Source organism: Vulpes lagopus, chromosome 5 (genome assembly GCF_018345385.1).
Source record: "Vulpes lagopus strain Blue_001 chromosome 5, ASM1834538v1, whole genome shotgun sequence".
Classification (NCBI taxonomy): domain Eukaryota; kingdom Metazoa; phylum Chordata; class Mammalia; order Carnivora; family Canidae; genus Vulpes; species Vulpes lagopus.
Window position 1 is genome coordinate 26,443,243 of NC_054828.1, and position 20,993 is coordinate 26,464,235.

A 20,993-nucleotide genomic window follows, 5' to 3' on the forward strand; every position below is an offset into this window, starting at 1 on the left:
CTACAAACTCTAGTCGGTAGTTTTCTTGCCCTCGAGGTCTATGATGGCTGTTCCCCCTCAGGCCTTTAAATACATTTTGGACATGAAGAAGGAAGTGACTTAGAGGAAGAGATGGTAACCTATTTCAGGAAAGTGAAATTTTCCAAGAAATTCCAGCCAACTTGAACTTAGGCGTCATTGACCCAAGCTGTGTTATATGCTGTTATATGTTCTTGCTGTAACAGAGCCTGGAAAATATTGTTCTTTCAGTTGGGTTTATTAGCTCCCCAAACAAAACATAGGTTTAGTTAGTAAATAAGAGGAGGAGGCATATTGAGTAGGCAAACAGCAGTGAGTGTCATAACTTGTCTGTCTCCTGATGAGGTAGACTCTGCTATTTCTTTTTTTCTGGATGGAGGACTTTCCATATAGACTTTGAGCTATAGGAGGTGCCACTATCTGAAAGACCTTGTAAGGCTCTTATACTGATGCCCTTTGCCCACACCAATATTTAACCCATCCACACATAATTTTGAAATTTCTCTGTCTTCTGGCTATGAGCCGTAGTCCATCCATTTGCAGCTCCAGTGTCCTCCAGGAGCTTGGGGGGACCGTCAGCTCCATACTTGAATATTTTCTGGTGCCATAGAGAAAAGAGTCTGACACCTATAGTCATGTTCTGACTTCTTTCTCACACTTCCCCCCCCAGACCTAAACCAAGTCTCTTCCTCTTGGACATGCTGGTCTTGCTGTCTGTTAACACTTAACAGAACAGCAAGCTCTCCTGTTTAGAACAGATCAACACCTTGAGATTTGTTTAAGCCAAGAAGGAGGTCCTACCTTTAAACAACAACAAAAAAGATTTATGGCTCTCTTGACATACTCCAGGGATTCCTGTCTGGCAGTGCTCAGGAGGGACAACTGAAAGCAGAATTGTAACATTTTGTAACCGTCAGAGACAGAAACTGACAAAGGATGGCCAACTCAGCCCTCTCATGTTGCAAAAGAAGACACTGAGACTTGAGAGAGTGCGGGTCTTTACTCCAGGTGTGGCATGGCACAACACAGAGGTCAAAACCTAGGGGAAGGAAGACTACAGGGAGAGAGGTAGAGGGCTCTCTTTCACTTTCTGAGTAGGTTTGTGTTGCATTCATTATTTAAGCACCTGCAGGCATAGGAATGCTCCGAAGCTATAGACAATCAAGGCAAAAGTTATGGGATGTGGTGTGATATTGTGGCTGCTAAATCTAATCCCCTTTCTCCATGCTTTGGTTTGTGATGCTTATCTGTTCCTTAAGTTTGCTCACCTGTAAAAACAATGGTAACGTACCCCGTGTGGTTTTAGGAGGAATAAAACGGAGTTGCCACTTTGAACAGTACCCAGTTATAATCTGAAGATATTATAATATAGAAATGTTTGCTTTCATTATGACTAGTTGTCTCCTATTCTCAGCAGATTGTCTTTGAATCTTGCACGATGGCCAGTGCACATCTTGAAGAAGCACGACAAAGAGCCAGTGGGAATATTAACTTTTAAGTCAGGACGGTTGGTTCTTGTTACCAACACCAAGGGAATCTCAAATCACAAATAATGGGATTATCCCCCAAGTAGGTCAGCATGGCATGAAATACATGATCTATGATAAGGAATACTTTTCTGATCTACTTTTATGACTAGCCTATGCATTTTCTGCCAGTATTTTCATTTTCAGTAGATATGCCTGCTTTGTTTCTTTTCTTTTTTAAAATGTGGTGAGCTTCACACACTAGTCTTTTGTACCAGCTATATAAGGAGCAACTAACACCAAAGACATGCATGGGATTCTTATACCAAATCAGTTTTTTTAAAAAGAACTCTTTAATTGGACAATACTTTAATTCTCTAAACAATGTTATGGTAGTTGACCACCTTTTGAAATTATCTTTGTCTTGTTTGGTACTTGAATGGCATGAAAAATTTCCCTCTGCTTCCTTACCCCTCTCCTAAGGGGTCATTTTCCCCGCTCTTTTCTCTGCCCTGCCTGGCCTCTGACCCTGCCAAACTCTGCTGTTTCCATGGACTTCTGAATCTAATTAACGTCTCAGTGGCTATATAAGTGAATTATGTAGGCAGGAGGATGTTGGAAAGTTTGAGGAAGGTACATACATTCCTTGGGGGAAAACCTGGTTTTGTACAAAGGAAAAAAAAAAAAAAAAAAAAGGAATGCACTTGGAGGAGGTGGAATGTCAGTAAAGCGTAAAACATCAGTAACATGCTTAAGCTCATTAAGTATCTCCTGCCTGATGAGCAGATGCAACCTTAGGAGCATCTCTTTTGACATCTGGGCAATAATCAGCCATTACAGAATCTGGCTGAGGGGACAGGTAATCCAGATATGCCACAACTGCAACACAACTGCCGCACAACTAGGTTATCAGCACTCTTTCCCCTCCCCCTTCTTTTTGCAGCCAGTTCACAACCACTTGTGGGGAGCATGTCCTTAGATGATCTCTGAAATGACCTGGCTACCAGGGCCACAAGTCTTTCTCAAACTCTCCAGGATGTGGGCAAGCAAGGGGGAGGGGGCCAGAGTGCTGAAGTTCTCTGCCAGAGGATACTGTCAGAGAGCCCAAGGCAGAGATGGTCCCTATGCCCCATGTTTCCATGGAAACATAGGAGGAGTGATGACAGCCAGCACAGCCACACCATCTGCTCGGGACCTGGTGAATGATGAAAAAAAATAGAAAAAGAGAGGCACCTCAGATCCCAGGCTAGAACCACTCTGAGATACCAAGGCAGAGGGAAAGGCCTGAAGACACTACAACTCCTGGGTGGATTAAAATCCAAGCTGTCCTGGGGCTCGACATATTAGCATGTCATTTGCAAGCAGAAAGCCTAGAGGGCTTATCCTGCAATCCCTAGATATAGTTACGAACACTCAAGAAGCCTCTGGAAGGAGAAGCAGACTGTGATGTGACTGTAGCCTTGCTGGAACATGAGAGAAGGTGCAGTGACAAACAATGCTGCAGGATGTGGGGTGGGGGCTCCCCTGACCTTCCAGCAAGATCGCCTGCACAGCTGGCTTTTAGCCAGGCATATTTTCTAGGGGAATGGTGGGAATATAAAAGGAAAATACCTACCCGGTCACAATTGTGACCTGAGTTGCAGCCACATCTTCAGAATAAGGCATGGATTAATAAAGCCAGGCAAGCTTTCTCTTCTCTCAGCTTGGATCCAGGGGATCTTAGTTGGATGTTACAGATTTGCTTCTGGGTCTGTTTTAGAGGCTTTCAATTCCAGGCTGGTGGAATGTGAGTGGGGCTCTTGCTGAGTGTGCTTGTCAGCCTGCCCCAGACTGAGTAGGATTCATTTCTCAGTTCCTTCCATTCACAGATTTAACTCAAAAAAAAAAAAACCAAAAAAAAAACCACCCCTGACCCAGGGAGGTCTTAGCTAACTCCTCACAGTGGCTCTCCAGAGCTGGGTGGTTTCAATCAGCTCTCTGGAGTATTATCTGCATCTACCCCAGGAAAAGAGTCCCTCAAGTCTCCAGGTCGTTAGTATGCACAGAAACTACATCTGCTTCAGAAGAAACACCAGTTTTTATTTTTATTTTTAATTTAGGTAGTCTCTTATTCCTTTACAAACCAAACCAAACCAAAAACCCAAACACCCCCAAACCTCCCTTTTACTTCTGGCATTCTAAATCCCAGAAAGTCCAAATATATATATATATATTTTTTGCTTTTTATTCAAGATTTAAAATTTTGACAACTGGATGAAGCGCTTGTTTTGGTACGTGTATCTAGGGGCTGGCGTATTATGGCAACATCTTAATATACCAGATAAATAAAAATAATAAAAAGGTCACCTTATAAAGGTTCTCATTAACTCTTCTACATTTTACTTGTAAATACTATTAATTTAGATTTATTTCCATGACAACTTAGTAAATACGGTATCTACAAGTATGATTCGGGTTTCTTCAAAAGACCATATTCTCCAACTGGACACTAAACACAAAAATAAAATTGGAAATAAAAGTGTTAATGCAACTTCCCCTATGTTCGGAGGCCCCAAACAGAAAATAATGATGATTCCTGAAGAAAAATATTTGGATACCCACACTGAAATTGCTTTAGGCTCAAGTACCTTCATGTAGTAACACGAGGCACTGTGTGTAAATTCAAATATAAATCTACCCACTACTACATGGCTTTTGGGGAGAGAGACCTTTTATGAGTAAACCACTCCACTGGCTCTATACCCCCCACTGCTTTCTTGCTTTCCTTTTCCGGGGCCATCTATTTATCTTCATCCTCTGTGGTGAGGGCAAATCTGTATCTTAAGCTTCAAGCTTAGGATGGGACTCCCAGTAAACATGGTTCTGTTTGTTCTCCAGCAGCCCTCCTTTGTATAAACAGATGTGGTGGGAAGGGAAGGAAAGCCAGATCTCTGTGAGGGGTGGGAGGTCTTCTTTCTGGAGAAGCTTCAGGCTGCAGCCATTAGCACAGGGACAGGATGCATTTCTTGTTCAGGCAGGGGAACTTGCAGTTCTTCCAGAGAGGGGCTGTTCTTCTCACTCTCCTCCACCCTCCACCCCCATCCTTTGTTCCTGGGAATACTGTCTGGATGTCTCCGGCATCTCAGTTTTGCCAGAGCAAACATTTCCATCAAGGCTTATGCTAAGGAGATATTAGGAAGACAGATTTTTTTTTTTTTTTCCCCTTTACTCTCCAGATGTCCTGTAGACTGGGATTTGGGAAGACAGCCCTTCACACCTGTACTTTCTCCTCTATTCACATTCTCTTTGTTCTTTTGCAGCCTCTTTACTACCTTCAACTAACGAGAGAGATTTTTAGGGGCTGGGAGTTGTCAGCTTGTAAAATAACAATTCCATTTTCTCAAACTATGCTGATACTCTTAGTTTAGTGTTTTACATTTTGCAACCAGTTATGGATGCTAATAAAGGAAGGAGTACTTCAGAGCTGGGGGGAAAAGTGGGTGGGGGGCTGGCTGAGTGTTTTGTAATCGGATCCCAAATAAGTAAGAATTCTCATCAGTCTTTTCTTCTTCTGCATGTTCTCCAGACTTAGTTTGTTAATCCTCATTCAGAGGTCAGAGAGGTGAGGAGGCTTGATGGAGAGATCCTGTGACTTTTACGCAAGGGTCTAGATTTCTGGTGGTTCCAGTCAGTGGTCCTTCTGTGAGAATGAACAAAGGGGAGAGCATGGAAAAGGCCTCTCGGCCTGCAGGAAATTGGGGGTTTGGTGCAAATGATGGGAGGGATATAACCACATCGCTCTGTACCACTCTCTAGGAGTTCTCTGGGATCCTGAGCTCTGGATCCCCAGAGCTGTGGCCAAGAGGACGGGGGAGTCAGGGAACTGAGGAGGGGTTCTGATTTTGGCCCGCTGTGGGGAAACAGAGCCACGGCCCTGATCTAGGCATGGACTTCTTGGCATGTCTGCAGAAGTAAGGAGGGGGGTTGGGGATGTTCTCTACCATCTAGGAAGGAATGGTAAAAAGGACCTGATTTTTTTCAGGAGCCACAATGATACTCTATCATCCTCCAGCTGACAGTATGTCACTTTCCAGACAGATGGGGCGAGAAGTTAGCAGCCTACACCCAGGGGCCTGTCCCCCCTCCCTGTAAGGAATAAAAAGAAAGGAGCTTAGTTTCCAGGGACGGCCAGCTGGAGGGCGGTGGGACCCCCACCGGAGGCCAAACTGCGGGTCCTGTCAGCGGAGGCTTCCTCCCTTTCACTTAACTTACTGCCTCCAGATATTTTAAACGATTTGTTTACAGCGCGACTGCAGGCTGCTGCGTTCTCTCTCCCCGTGCCTGGGGCGGCCCGGGACTCTCCCAGCGCCCCCAGCCCCCCCCCACACCCCACACCCCACACCCCACACCCCACACCCCGGGCTGCAGGCGGCACAGCGCCCCGGAGCGCCCGGCGCGGTCGGGGCAATTCCGGGCCGCAGGAGAAGTGCGTGCGGCCCGGGCGGGGCCGGGCGAGGGCGAGGGCGAGGGCGAGGGCGAGGGCGAGGGCGAGGGCGAGGGGCAGGAGATGCGGCAGGCCGGGCCCGGCTCAGCATCCCCCGGCGCTCCGCACGGCCGCCCGCCGGCCCCCGCCCCCGCTCTCGCTCTCGCTCTCGGGGCGGCCCCGGGGCAGGCGGGCAGCGGGCGCGGGGGCGGGGGCGGGGGCGGGGGCGCGGGGCGCGGGGGCGGCGGGGCCCCGGGGAGCGGCGGGGCCCCGGGGAGCGGCGCGGGGAGCGCAGGGGCGCGCGGGGCGGGCGCGGCGCGGGGCTCACGGCGCGCGCGCGCCTCGGCCTCGGCCTCGCCCGCGCACACGCGCCTCCCCGAGGAGAAAGAGGCGGGCGGGCGGGCGCAGAGCACCGCGGCGGCGGCGGCGGCGGCGGCTGCAGCGGGCCGGGCCGCGGGGAGGGCGGGGAGGAGGGGCGGGCGCGGGGCGGGAGGGGGGCGAGGCGGCGGCGGCGGCGGCGGCGGCGGCGCGGCGAGCTCGCCGCTCTCTGCTGAGTGTGCCTGCGCGCGAGCCGGGGAGCGGGTGAGTCGCCGGCCGCTGCCCCCCGCCGCGCGGGCCGGGCGTCGGGGGCGGGGGCGCGGGGAAGCCCGACCCGGGGGCGGGCGGCGGGCGGCGGGCGGCGGGCGGGCGGCGGCTCCGGCGCGGCCGGGATGCACCTTGAGCGGCGCCTTTCGTTGCAGCGCGCGGGCGGCCCGAGCCTCGGCGGCGGCGGCGGCGGCGGCGGCGGCGGCGCTGACACCTCCCACCATGGACAGCTTCGACTTAGCCCTGCTCCAGGAATGGGACCTCGAGTCGCTGTGGTGAGTGCCCGTGCCGGCCGCCGGGGCGCGGGGCGGGGGCGCGGGCGCGGGCGCGGGCGCGGGGCGGGGGCGGGGCGGGGGCGGCCGCGCGCTCACCTGGGCGGGGGGCTCGGAGCGGCCGGCCGCCGTGGGGGTGGGGTGGGCCGGGGGCGCCCGCCCCGCCCGCCCCGCCGCCCCCCTGCGTCCCCGTCTCCTCGCCCCCCTTCCCGTCCTCTCCCCTCGGTGCTGCCCGCCCCAGCCCAGGGGCCGGGGAGCGGGGGAGCCCGGGGGCAGAGCGCAGCCGTGGGGAGAAAAAGCCCCGATTTCCAGAACGTGTCCCTGGTGCCTGCGGACCCACCCCCCGGCCCGGCCCGGCCCGGCCCCGGAGCAGCCCCTCTCGCTCCCTGCGCCTCGTGTGCGCCCTGCGGTCACCCCAGCGACCCCGGAGTTGCTGCCGCTGCAAGTGCCCTTCGAGGATGCTGCAGCCTCCCGCCCGGGGCGCCGGCATCCCTGCTGCCTCGGGCCCGCTCCCCCCGACAGGGAAAGTGAACGCCGGGGCAGGGGGCGAGGATTTCTCCGTGCGGGAATTCCGGAGGCCTTGGCCCGCGGGGGCTCGTGTCCTCGAGGCTCACGGTTCCTCCGGGCCCCCCGCCCCACCCGGCGCCCCGCGCGCCCCGCGCCCCCACCCGGCGCCCCGCGCGCCCCTTTATTCCGCGCTCGCGGCTCCCGGCCTGCGGGGCGGGCGGCCGCGGGGACACTCCGGGATCTGTTGCTCCGCAGCCTCACGTTGAGGAGCTGCTGTAGGCGAGTCGCCGCTAGAAGCAGTTTAATTCTCGTTGCGGGTTTCTTAAAAATCCCATTGGCTGCTTCGGCATCCCTCTGATTTCCTACCCTCCCTTCCACCCCTACCTCCTCAATGTTTCCAACCAACCCTATTCAGGTGGTAAAATTACTGCCCGCATATTCCTGGAGGAACTTGTGTTATGTTTAATATTTACGGGAATGAACATCTGCTGGAACAAGCATATTAACTGCACTCTGTTCTGCCTCTGGTAAATTTTTTTTTTTTCTGCTTTAATTCAGTAAAGAGTTCGCATGTGTCTAGAACTGCAAGTGGTGTGCACATGAATATGCAGTGTACAATTTTAAAGCTAAACTGCTTTGAGATTTATAGATTATATAGATGATAATGTGGATTATTTTCAGTGATTTAGGCTTCTAGTCACTTTTATCTTTCTAAAGCCAGGTGTAACAAACTAAACTGGACGCAGAGCTAGTGCATTATTGAGCGGTTTCTTATAAAAGATCTGATGATGAGTAACTGCAGCTTGCTCTGCATAATGCTGGTGCTTATAAAATACACAAGGATGGGCCCTAATGTAATAAAACTTTTATATATTACACTGGAAACTTCAAAGAGCCAGTGTAGAAAGAATATGAAACATGTTATTACTCTATAAAAGTTGCTAATTACTGTCTTGTTGCTCCTGGGGTTGTTTCAGCCTTTCATTTACAGATACCTGTTATTTTACAGGTTTACATTTAGAAATGTTGGTTTCTGGCACAAATTCAGTAGTTTTCTAGATAGAGAGACTGTGCTTTAAAAGTGACTTTTGCTTTTAAAAGACAGTTTTTCAATCAAAGGGAAGAACTTACTGTTTTGGCATGTTTTTATGGTGCTCATCAGCTTGCTGACTCAAACCGAAGCCCCCTCATGACTTTTACAAGTAATAGTTTGAAATTACCAGATACAATCTGTGGGCTTTTCCAGCACAGGATCTAAGCTTTATTTCTCTTTTCATCCTTAGTTTCCAGCTGGGTTACCTGGATGGAGCACAGTTATACAATGTCTGTTGTATTGACTTGAAATTTACGTTATCTAGAGTACATTTATTCCTTTCAAAAATGAAAAAATTTGAGCATTTTTGAAAAGTTGCTGTATACGCAGTCAGCATTGAATGAGTGCATCGGTTTATCTTTGGCTTATAAAAATGTGGAGGGTTTCTTGCTTGTAGTATAGTGGGACAGTTTGGCTTGATGGAGGGGGTGTTTCTAGTTTGCAGACGTAAAACTTACGTTTTACAAAAGCTTGTGTATTTCTGAGAAGTTAAAGATAAATCATACTTCTTGAATATGCATTTCTAACATAGGCATTTTCTCACTTTACGGACGAATTTTTGCATGGTATTTTCTCACTCAGTTTTATGGTTTATTTTTAAATTTATAAGTGATCCAAAATAACATTTGAGTACTTTGTGTGTCAAATGTTTTCTTATCCATTGTTTGCTTATTTGAATCTGACCACAATCTTGGTGGCAAGCAGTAGGACTCTTATTTTATAGATAAGGAAATGGAGGCTTTGGATTGTAAAAGGACTCAACTGAGCCGGTAAAACAAATGAGAGCAGAATTTTCACACTAACGTTGACTGAACACTCACCATTTACCAGGCACAGTTCTAAGTACGTTATATGTTTTAGCTCAGTTAGCCCTCACAACTGCCTCAGGAAGCATTATCTGTTACTGTTCCCATTTTACAGATTGAGAAATCGAGGGTGGGGAAGGCCAGGTAACCTGCCCAAGGTCACACATCTAGAAGTGGAGGAGCTGTATTTGAACCAGCCATTAACTTCTCAACACTCAGGTTTCTGACTCTAAATCCAGTGGGTTTTCTACAATATTGCAGATGTCTCCCAGTGTATGAGGGTGGCTCTAAAGTTAATTATAAAACAAAACCATGAGGGACTGGAAGTTAAGGTTCTGTTAAAATACCAAAGAAAGAGAAGGTCAGAACCCTAGAAGATACTGATCTAAAATTAAAAATCTGAAAAATAAATACCAGGATTTAGGAAATTATGCCTGCCTTACATGAATTAACTTATAAATATCTATACATTTAAAATAAACACCACTAAAAACTTATTCTTTTCATTCATCTTAGAAAAACATGTTTCTTTGGAGATGGTGGGAGAAGGTACAGGTTAATGACAAAGGAGAATGGTATTTTAATCCCTAATAGTTCTTTCTAATTGGTGGGCATTGTTTTCCAATAAAACAAATTTATTAATTGTGGCTGTGGCTTTGAACCTGAGCTAGCTTAGTCTGCGGGTCACAGAAAATGTCCCCAAATGACCGTATAGACAATATGAAGAGGAAAGCTCCGTATTATTGAAAAAAATCAAGGAATTCAAGAGCCATCTCCTCCACCTCCTTGTACCTCCCCCACGTTCTGCCAAAACCCTCATTCTTATTTTTCAAAGGAGGCCTTTTGAGTCTAAATGGTCCAGATAGCTTGTTTAAACTTTTCTTTTCAGCCTTACTAGTTGAAAAGGGTAGCCCTAATTTCTACTTTTTAAAATTTTTTTTTTTTCTAATTTCACTTCCCATTTCTGGTTTAAAGAGAACACAGAGCTTGGAACAGGGTGAAGGTACTCATCCTGCCCCCAGCTCTATAGCTTCACTGGGTAGAGTTGGATCCCTGGAGAGTTGGGGATTCAGTAAGTTTGCAGAGGCAGGTATCCTGAGGAACAGCACTCTTACCAGCCTCCCACCCTCTTCCCATCTGCTCCTTCCTGTTCTCCATCACCTTTTGATCAGCTGCTGGACATAGCCATTCCTCAGGGCCTTTAAAATAATGACCCTCCCTTTTAACAATCTAACATTACTTTCATTTATTCATTTAAATATTGATCATTTCTTTAGTCTAAGACCTTGTGCTGATTGCTATAAGGAGTACTAAGATGAGTAAACTGTGGGTTGTGCATGTGATTATCTAGTAGGGGAATGAGATGAGTATACAAATAAAAAAGGAAGTTTTCAACACTGGTGATTCAGAAGAGAAAAAGGCCATATTTGGGACTGGGGTGGGTGGTAAAGGAAGGAAAGAGGAAAAATTGAGTTAAAAAAAACCAAAACGCTTCCATGGAAAAGGTGGCCTTTGAACTAAGCCTTGGAAGATGAATGGGATTTTTACAGATGGTGGGGGTCGGGGTATTGAGAGGACATAGAGGCATCTTGGGCAAAGAAAGAACTTGAACAAAGGCTTTCATGGTGTTTCTGAAAGATCCTTTTATGAATCATGGTGGAATTACCTATACCAAGTATTTTAAAGATGCAGAACTTTTGTAATCAGGAGGCAGTTTCAGGGAGTGGGAAAAGTTTTCAAAATGAACTTAGTCAAAATTGTCTTAAATATAAAACTTTTCAGTTATTGGAAAGACTATCGAAATACAATAGAAATACTCAGATTTCTCTCTATTTCTCTCACCACCCCCCCCCCACCCCATAGTTTCGCATAGGCCAGAATCCATTTACTTTTATTCAAATAGGCATTATACTTCATATTCTTTCAAATTAGAACCTTTGAAGTGTGATAAATGGATTGTTTCATACTTATCAATTTGTTCATTTAGCAAGTATTCATAGAGTATTAAGCATTATTCTGTGATAGGTACTATAGAACCAGTGGCTTTCAAGCACTTTAGACCATGACTCACAGTAAATCATTTAACATTTCGACCCCTTGTGAGTACCCATACAAGTAACTGAAACAACTGTCACAAGGTAATGCTTATCCTTACTATGTGTGATGCACTTTTATATTTTCTATTCTATTTCCACTCTATTTTTTTCAAATTTTCCATCTACCCATAGGTTGAAAACAGTGAAGAAGAGCTACTGACAGTACTGGAGTGCTTCCCAGTAGTACCTACTGACACATTTGGTTCTCTTCAAGTCAACTACCAATGGACATGGTCAGACCATGGCTTCTTTCATTCCTTGTTAGTTTGGCTTCCCAGGCCCTGTATAGTGTCAGAAAACTGCTCCAGATTCCTGACCTTGACCCTCAGGTGCCTTGACCCTTTCCTGTAGCCCCGGCAAAGCAAACATTTTAAGGCCTACCGCTATGCCTCTTGTTGGCTCTTGGGGTCAAAGCAGTTCAGTAGAACACAGAAGGCAGAAGGAGAGGCGCACACAAGGACCCTCCACATGCTTTCTGCGGGGTTACTGCAGGTGACTGGCCCAAGGTGGCTGTATGGTTGGCAACAGTGGTTCTCTTTGGTTGAGAGCCCTAGAGCATATCCAGAGCTTAGGAAAGGCCTTACTTAGCATGTGTGGGGATGAAAATATTTCTACAAGTGGATTTCAGGGCTAGGACCTGTGGGCTGCAGGCTTGAAGGGGGCTGGTTGCCTGGGTGCAAGAGGCAAGGAGATATCCATGGGAAGCTATGGAGTGCTGGGGGCAAGGAGCTGAGTGCCACTCCCATCTGTGAAGAGCATGAGCCTGGCTGTGGGTAGGTGTGTCTTGGAGAAAACCAGGTGGCAAGACTGGGTAATGCACGGTGTTAAAGTTGAGGACTCAGGCTTGGCTGGGGGCCACAGTGTTACAGAGACGGTGAGCACTGGGTGTGCAGATGAATTTTAACCACATGCCTTCTGATGACGATGAAGATGAGTATTGTGTGTGGGGAAGTGATTCCTTCCTGTGTTCCAGATTCTCTTTTGTGAAAATGTAGGAGGGTTATAAAATGCTAGGGATCTATTTTGGGAGAATGTCCCTGTGAACCAGAATGGGTCTAATCAATGACACTTTAGATGTAGCAACTGGTACGAAGCCCTTTGGCATAATATTGGTTAGCATAGCAGTCGAATTGAAGGAAAAAAATCTCAAAAGGAATGCAAGATTTTTTTCTGTATAAATGGGATTTTTAACCTGGTATGAGTTTGCCTGTTTAAATTTTCTTTATTTTGAAAATAAAGCCTTGGTAGCAAAATCAAGGCCATAACAGACAATTTTAATATCATTTAATGGTAACATAATGTTTCCTTGTTTTATTTCAAAGTGAAATCCATAAAACTTACTTTAAATGTTGCCCATTCTCTTTTGTCTGGGAATTTAATTGAGGTTTCTGAATTCAGTTGGCTCCAGCCTTGCTTTCTGTTTGGCCCTGGGCAGCTCACGATTTTTCTCATTTCCTATTCTCAGTCTTGGCTTAATCACTTATAAAATGACAGCACTTATAGTGGCCTACCTCATAAGGTTGTGATGTTAAGTAATAAAAGTGTCAATTGCTTTGTGAATGCCAAATGTAGTTCTTTTAATACCCTTCGCTTCCTTAAAAAGTCTCTTTATCATAAACAAGGAAGGATACAGAAAGGCCACGTTGGGTCAGGTCATCCATCTGGTACAGAGTTCTGTCCCTGGCAGTGGGATCCAGGGACATTTTAGAGTGGAGGCTGGTAGTTTTTCTTAGTTGTATATCATACTCTAGCAGACAAATACACCCTTACTTGTGGTTGTGCTACTAACGTATGTAGATATATTAACCATTACATAATCTTTGATGTTTCACTGAGAATGTATTGAATTACCACCCATTACATCAAATGACTTCATTTGGCACTGTGGGTCTCATTAAATTATGTCAGGCTAATCATAATTTAGTTTCAATAGAAACAAAATACACAGTTATTACCAGGGTAAGAGGACACCACACCATCCAAGAAACTAAATGGGTTTAGTCTACAGAAACTAACCCCTGGAGACATGATAGAGGCCCTGAAGGGGTTGAAGCAGTTTCACTGGGAAGGGGGCCTGGAGCTGTTTTGGGTTATTTAAGGGCACTGGTGAGATCAGGGGGTGTGAGAGTATCTAAAGGGGATGTGACCCTGCTATGTTGGAGGGTAACAATTACCTGTCTGTAGGAGGCTGCAGATGCCCTGCCAGCTACTTCTTACAAAAGATTCCTGGGGAAGTGGGCCAGCAGCAGTAAGTTATCTGAGTTCTTCCAACTTCAAAATCTATGATCATTCCCATCGTAGGAGAGCAGGAATCAAAGAGTGCAGAAGTCATTAATTTTCTCTTGTGTATTTTTCCCCTTTGTAATTTCCCCACTCACATGTGGAGGATGGCATAGAGGGTACTTAAACTTCTTCACATAATTTCTTCCCAGGGGGCTCATTGTTAGCTGAGGTAAACAAAAAGAACTGTAATTTGAAGACCACTAACATAACAACTCTGTTTAGAGTTATGTGTTAACTTGATGCTGAAAATAATTTTAATTTTCCTTTTTATGAACAGGAAATTAGTTGTCAGAAACCCTCTGGAGTGCTGTAATATGAGTTTGTTGGTCTTGGTTACATTTTGGTTGTCATACCTGTACTGTACCTAAGTTATGAAGTGACCACACATTTTCTGTCAGTGTTCATTGAAATGTTAATTAGTTGTCTGGTAGTTTAGATAGAAAAAAGCTTTGACTTCAGTGGATCATCACCAGTTCTAGGAAATAACCTGTTTTTATTTTCCAATTTCAAGGTATGTTTGTTTTTCTATAAACTGTATCTTGAGAAAGAAAAGATCCAGGGCTTATAAAACTATTTTGAGAACATAAGTCAGTATACTTAACTGTCATCCAGGAGGTGCTTCTCAGACATTAACTTGCCTTCAGGTAACTTAGGGAACTTGATAAAATATACATTATGATTTAATAGGTTCAGGGTGAGGCTATGATTCTGCATATCTAACTAGCTTCCTGGTAAACTGCTGGTCCACAGACCAAACTTTGAGTAGGGAGAACTAAAAGGATGAAAATTACTTTAAAAAGAAGTTCTTCTGTATGTTGGTAAATTGAACACCAATAAAAATTAATTTATTTAAAAAAAAGAGTACAATGCAGAAAAAAAAATGAGATACAAATCTATATTTTTACCTTGGAAAAAAAAATAAAAAGTTCTTTTAAAATACTGCACTTTCTTCTCCTGATTTTGGGGGAAGAAGGGGTTGCATAATAACATTATAATTCCGTGATGCCAGGAAGTTACGTTTAGAGCAGCATATATTTTATTTTTGTGAGTCTTTCTAATACAGTTTTAAAAAAGATTTTATTTTTATTTATTTATTCATGATGACCCAGAGAGAGAGGCAGAGACCTAGGCAGAGGGAAAAGCAGGCTCCTCTGATGCGGAACTCAATCCCAGGACCCTGGATCAGGCCCTGAGCCAAAGGCAGACACTCAACCATTGAGCCACCCGGGCATCCCTTGAATACAATTTTGATGAGTGAAGGGGTGGTTAATTGTATCCTAGTGGGGACACAGTGGCGAATAAACATAAAAGCCGAAGTAAATGAAGTTTGTAATAAATAGGCTAATCACTTTTTACAGCTTTACAGTTCTTGTCAGTCCTTCAAAGGCCAGGTTTTCCTGTGTCAGCAGTGAATGCTCAGAGTAACTGGGTGCCAAGTCTTATAGACACTCCTGGATTTCTCAGGGAATCTCACAGTCCTTCCTGGAGCTGCCCAGGGCTCAGACCAAATGTCTGCATTCTCTCTTAGCCATTCCCTCTCTGGGAGGGAATTGGGGAGGTAGGGTGCTGAGGGGAAGGGAGGTGGCAGTGGTGGGGGAGAGGGGTAGCTATTTGCAGATTGACTGCACTACCCTGTGGCCATAGCTGCAAATTGCAACTTTCTTCAAGTCCTGAGAGAAATCAAAACTCAAGTTCCAAGTGGAGCCAAGGGCAAGTCTCAGACACCTCAGGTGGGGAGCCTTCTAACCCAGCACTGCCAGCTCCCCTATCCCTCAGCTCTGACCACAGAGTGCCCTGAATCCATCAGGTGCTCACACATAGCTGCAGTTTCTGGGTTGAATTTCCAATCCTATTTCATTAGAAAAATAAGTGCATATAGGAATGATTATATAAGCAAATATAGTGCAGTTGACTTTGAATGTGCTGTTGAGACGGACAGGAAATTTATTTACTTTATCTTCTTAATGAGGATTTGTGTGTGTGCGTGCACACATGCACATTTCCATTTTCTGAAATGGCATAGAAGACTGTTGCTGGTAAGAGCAAGCCACATTGGGTTAAACAATTGTGACCATTTCAGATTTGAAAAAGAAAGCTGACTTTGCAGGAATAGTAGTGACCAGTTCAAATCTTGTAGTCTTGGGACACATGTGAACCCACAGAGGAAGTGCTTGCAATAGCTTTCAGCCCATTGTTTGTGACAAGACTCCTCATTTATACTTCTAGTTGTGATGCTGCCTTATACATCATAATTCATTATGCTGTCTAATAGTATTTAATAACTTCTTGTAATTATTCCACCAATTTAACTTTTCTTTCAGATTGGGAGGAGGGGAGGGAAAATGTTTCCCTCAAGAAGATAGGTCAGGCCCATAATAAGGAAGGTGGGTGTTTGTGAGTATGGCTTTGTTTTGTCCTAGTATTATCAAATTAATATATTTTCTTTTACAAGCGAGAAAACACTGTTTATAGGCCATCAACATACAGTACAAACAGAATAGTCAGGCGATTTAGACAACTCTCAGGGGTAAAAAAAAAAAAGGACTCTCAGAGTCAGGGGTTGCTCCTAAGCAACTCTTGAGAAACACCCAAGAGTTGCTTAAGAACAAAGAAGCAACCGATCATGGTCAACTAAATTCTGAACTTAGGTTACATTATTCAGAGTTTTGACTGAGAAGACAGGCCATCAGCACGACCCTCCCTCGTTGCTCCCTTTTATACCAACCATATTCCATGACGGGGAGCCCACTGGTGTCAATTTTCAGAATTGCTGAGCAGGAAAATGCTGTTGGAGTTTGTGGACTTTACCTCAGGCTAAGAGACATGTATCTTCACAGGCCGTGGACACTGCAGCTCACTGAAATAGAGGGTCGGGATGGGGAGTGTTTTGGTCCTTCCACTTACTCCAATGTCCTGCCAGCTCTCCTCATGGTCTGCAGTGGTAGTGGAATGGAGTGTGGGACCCTTTGAGCAAAATATATGAGTCATCTGTTGTCCAGAGGAAATAGATAGTAGCATCAGCAGTAACGGGAAAACCATGCTATCCCAACTGACATCCATATGTAATAGCCTCTTTTTGATATAAAATCAAATGGTTTAATATTTTACTGTGGTATACCAGTTGTACCTCTGGCTGTGTAACTCTGTAGGATGAAGCCTTTGACCTGGCCTATATTGTCTGGGCTCAGGTTAGGGTGATGCAGATAAAGTCCATGCTGTGTCTGAGTACCAGACACATCTGCTGTAGTAGGATATTCAGAGCTCAGGACAGATGTTGTGTGCAAAGCCTGCTGAGTCCTCAGAAGTGTAGGACAGGGCTGCTCAGCTGGTACCACACGGACTCTCCTATTTCTGTTCCTTTCATTGAAGATAGGTCTTTCTCCAGAATACAGCATGACTTCTCCTGAGAACTAAATCTTTTAGATGACTTTCCTTTAGAGTGCTTTTTGTTTTGGTTTGTTTTTAATAAGTAGAGTTTATTCTTTTAGTATGAGCAGAATACCTGAGAAAGATATTTTGTGGGAAAGCTGGTATATTTTACCTGCTACCCAGCCACCCTCCCCCTCCCTCTCCTCAACTCAAATGAATACTCCAAGGCTGAGTTAACAAGTTCTCAGTATGGAAATTAAATATTTATAGTCTAGAAAGGAAGTATGGTATTTCAGTTTCTAATATTTAGGTAGATAATTAGTTACATAAATTAGTTTCTATTCTTTTTTTCTTACTCTTATCCCTCAGCAGGACAAAAGTAATATTTTAAAGTCCTAAAATATCGTATACAATAATGTAACACAGTATGGATGCTTTAAACTGCTCTTTGTAACTTTCTTCCTCTGGATTTATAGGTTTCTGGGTTGAGATGAACAACCACTTATTGAACCAGACACAGAAGTGAATAGACCACTTTTCCAGCCCTTGATGTGTTTATACTTTAGCCTGGAGCAGATTATTTCAAATAATCTCAGTAGAGTTTTTATATGCTGTAATAGGGAATCCTGGGGAGTACATAAAAAGGTACTCTTCTCAGTGTGGAGTTTTAGGGAAGATTCTTGGAGAAAATGAGACCTAATTTGAGTTTTACAGGATGAATAGGAGTTAGTGAGGCTGGGAATAGGGGAAATGTGGGTAGGTACAAAGGTGCAAAATAATGCAATAGTTAAAATAGATAAGCAAAGACAAAAAAATGAAAAAGAGTGTGTTGTGAACAATGATGAATGCAGGTAAGTTGCAGGTCTGAAGCATTCAAAATAAGGAGTAGCAGGAGAGGAGTGGGGGGAAAAGAGCCCCCGGAAGCCAGACTTCCAAGGGCCTTGCTTGGCATTCCAAGGAGCTCGAATGTTTTCTAGTAGGTAATAGCCTGCTATTGAGGGCTTTGAGGTGAGGAACAAAATGGCCACATTTGCATTTTATCATTATTTCTAAAAGGCATTGTCCATGGATGAGTCTGGTGGCTGTGAGGTTGGGAAGGTCAGTTCAGGGAGTGATGGCTGCCAAGATGAGGCCAATGTGGATGGAGAGGAGAGGAGGCAGTGTGGAGAGGTGTTCAGGGATTATACAGGAAGAACTTGGTGACTGGGACCAGAGATGCTTTTAGAACACTTAGCTTGTGTGATGAGGTAGGGAATATAAGAGGAAGAGCAAATTGAATGGGGAAAGATGAAGTGGTTGGATATAAATATATTGCAGTTGAAGTGCCTTAGGCCCTCCAGGTAGAATTGCCCATAGAAAGTTTATTGTATGATAATGACAGTTAAGGTTAGAACAGAAATAAAGATTTGGGAGTTATCTGCATACAGGTACTGATGAGAACTGTGAAATTGGACAAGATTATCCAGGAAAAAAGGAGAGGATGAGAATTAAGCTGAGGGCACAGAGGGACATTGGTTTGGAAAGCAGCCCTTGAAAAGGGTTGAAAACAAATGGTTGGAGAGGTAAGGAACCATGGGAAAGTGGGGTCCCAGGTCAACTGCTTTAGAGTAGTCGCTTAACACAGGAAGGTTGAAGTGGTTGATGGAATTGGCAGTGGGGGTGCAAGAATGAATGGGAGGTGGGGAAGTGGAGATTATGAATGGTCTCCTCTTGAGGGGAAAGATGGAGCAGATGGATGGTGGCATGTCTCAGAGAAGGAAGTGGATGGGCTAGGTCAGGCCCAGAATAAGAGGAAGAGCAAGTGGGTGGTTATAGATGTAGATGTGTTGAGGGAGGTGGAGACTTTAAAAAAAAATCTGAGAAATGGAAGTTTTGGGACATGGAACCATAGAGAAGAAGGTAGTATCAAATATTAGACTCTAAAATGTAAATAATAAATGTTTCATAGATAGTTTTGAATAAGTGACTAATGAATGAAAAGTCTGCATACACCACTTGAGCATAAATTTATGTCACACCATCTGTAATTTAATTAGAGTGTTTTTTAAAAGTAATTTTGATTTGGAAGTAATTGGATGAAGCTCTGTAGCCAGGAAAAAATTTGTAGACTTTTCTAATTGAGGACTGTTTAAAATGGATTTTTAAAAAGTGTTTTCAAACACACAAGACTGACAGAATGAGGTGCCCCAGAATGGTGTTCTGACATTTAACGGCCATAATCTCCTTGGAAGGGCACTTAGCCCATCTGGCATCAGGGATTCTTAGTTTTTTCTTACATGTAAGGAAGTGTAGTGAGCGCGTTATGTGCATCGTATCTCATTTAATCTTCATCACCTGTGAGGAGGTTCTTTTATTATTTATTTTATATCAAGAGTGGGAAACAAAGGTGCAAAGTAACTTAATCCAAAGCCCCCACAACTGGTGCGTACAGAGCTGGAGCTTCAGTCCAGACAGTCTGGCTCCAGTCCTCACAGGTAGCCACCAGCATACAAAAAGTATCTCAGTGACAGAATCATAGGGCATGAATTCCAAGGTCCTTTCCAACTTTAAAATATTTGTGATTTCATATGTATATCTTTATAGTCTCCAACAGGTACAGTGAAATACATACGGAAAAACATCTTAAGATTTTGTTTGAACTTTTTAACTCAGAAGGAATAATATATTGTGTCCAAGTTACTGTGTATTTTGGACTAGAATTCCAATTAAACAGGTTTTACTATGCAAAGATCATAATTCATTGCCATTTTAGCTACCAGTTTTTTTGTCAGTGTTTAAAACATAAAAATACGTTGTCTATATCTGTTTTCTCTCTTAATTATTTGTATACTCATAAAACCACTAATTTGACAAGTTTAATGGATGAAGAAAATGATAACAACTGTTCACCACAGCTGGTCAAATCTATCATAACACCTAAATGTAACTTTATTAATAATAATGATGGTGCAGCAATAAAATGAATACAACCACCTTAGAAAGGTAATCTGAAATTGTGTGTGAAGTGATTCTTTTCTGTGTAGATTATCTTATAATTTCTTTTTAGTTTGTACAGAAATACTATCTCTTCTAGCTGTACATTGATTCTATAAAAAGTGTTGCTTTGATGACATGGAAAGAATAAATGGGATTAATTTATGTCACTAGCACTTCAGGGGAAGTAAAATTAATAGATTCTTGGCATAAGGAATTGTGACATACTGGAACAGATGACAAAAATGATTTTAAATATGTAAAAATCTTTGAGTATAAGACAAATTAGACTTTAAGGTAGGTTAAAAATCCACATGGTGACAAAATTCCAGAAAGAATTTTGCGTCTGATAATGGGAAGGGCAAGGGGTTTGGAGCCAGCATGCAGTGGGTTCAAATTATGACTGTGCCATTCTCTAGTTGAGCAAATAACTTAACCTTCCTGTGCCTGTTTCCTTATGTATCAAATGGAGATAATGCCTGTGCCGCTGATGTATCATGAAGATTAAATGAGATAATATACACAGATAACCTGGCACATAGTAGATCCTTAGAATGGTAACTTTATTATTCTTTATTCACTTCTCTTGGTTACTTACTATTTTTATTAGCAATTGTATTTAATTGCTGTATCCATTCTGTTGATTAAAACATATTTAGAAGCATTTATGTGAGTCACTCTTTCAGTTTGTATCTTTTTAAAAAATCGGTGTTTTTTTTTCAACTCTGGGCTGTGTTTATTTAATAACTACAGCAGATAAGAATAGAAGATAGTCTAATACTTTCTTCTATAGAGAGCAGAAATATTTTCTTGTGACTTCACAATCCTCTTCGGTGTTGGTATAAAGATCCCTATGCATTGTATGTGCCTATTTAAAAAAAAACTATATACATTTCAATTACAATAAAAACTAAGAGAACTTGAACAATTATAATTGTTATAATTATGATATATAATATAATAATATTATGGAATTGTTTCAGTGGACTTCAGAGCAATGACTTTGGATAGCCCCAATGACAAAATTTCTAGTAATTTTTCATCAGTACCAAACTGTGGTCTT

General features: G+C 44.0%; 1 protein-coding gene across 4 annotated transcripts in view; it reads left to right on the top strand.

The window, feature by feature from the left end:
• Nucleotides 1-20,993, top strand: part of AFF3 (AF4/FMR2 family member 3) — a 564,761-nt gene that overhangs the window by 33,540 nt on the left and 510,228 nt on the right. For 2 of the 4 annotated variants that reach the window (XM_041757151.1, XM_041757152.1), the window contains exons 1-2: nucleotides 6,461-6,528; nucleotides 6,687-6,806. In XM_041757151.1, the coding sequence (XP_041613085.1) occupies nucleotides 6,754-6,806 (53 nt within the window). In that variant the 5' untranslated portion in view covers nucleotides 6,461-6,528; nucleotides 6,687-6,753. Of the gene's footprint in view, nucleotides 1-6,460; nucleotides 6,529-6,686; nucleotides 6,807-20,993 lie in introns of those variants that run through there. The other 2 variants (XM_041757150.1, XM_041757149.1) reach the window with 1 other exon arrangement.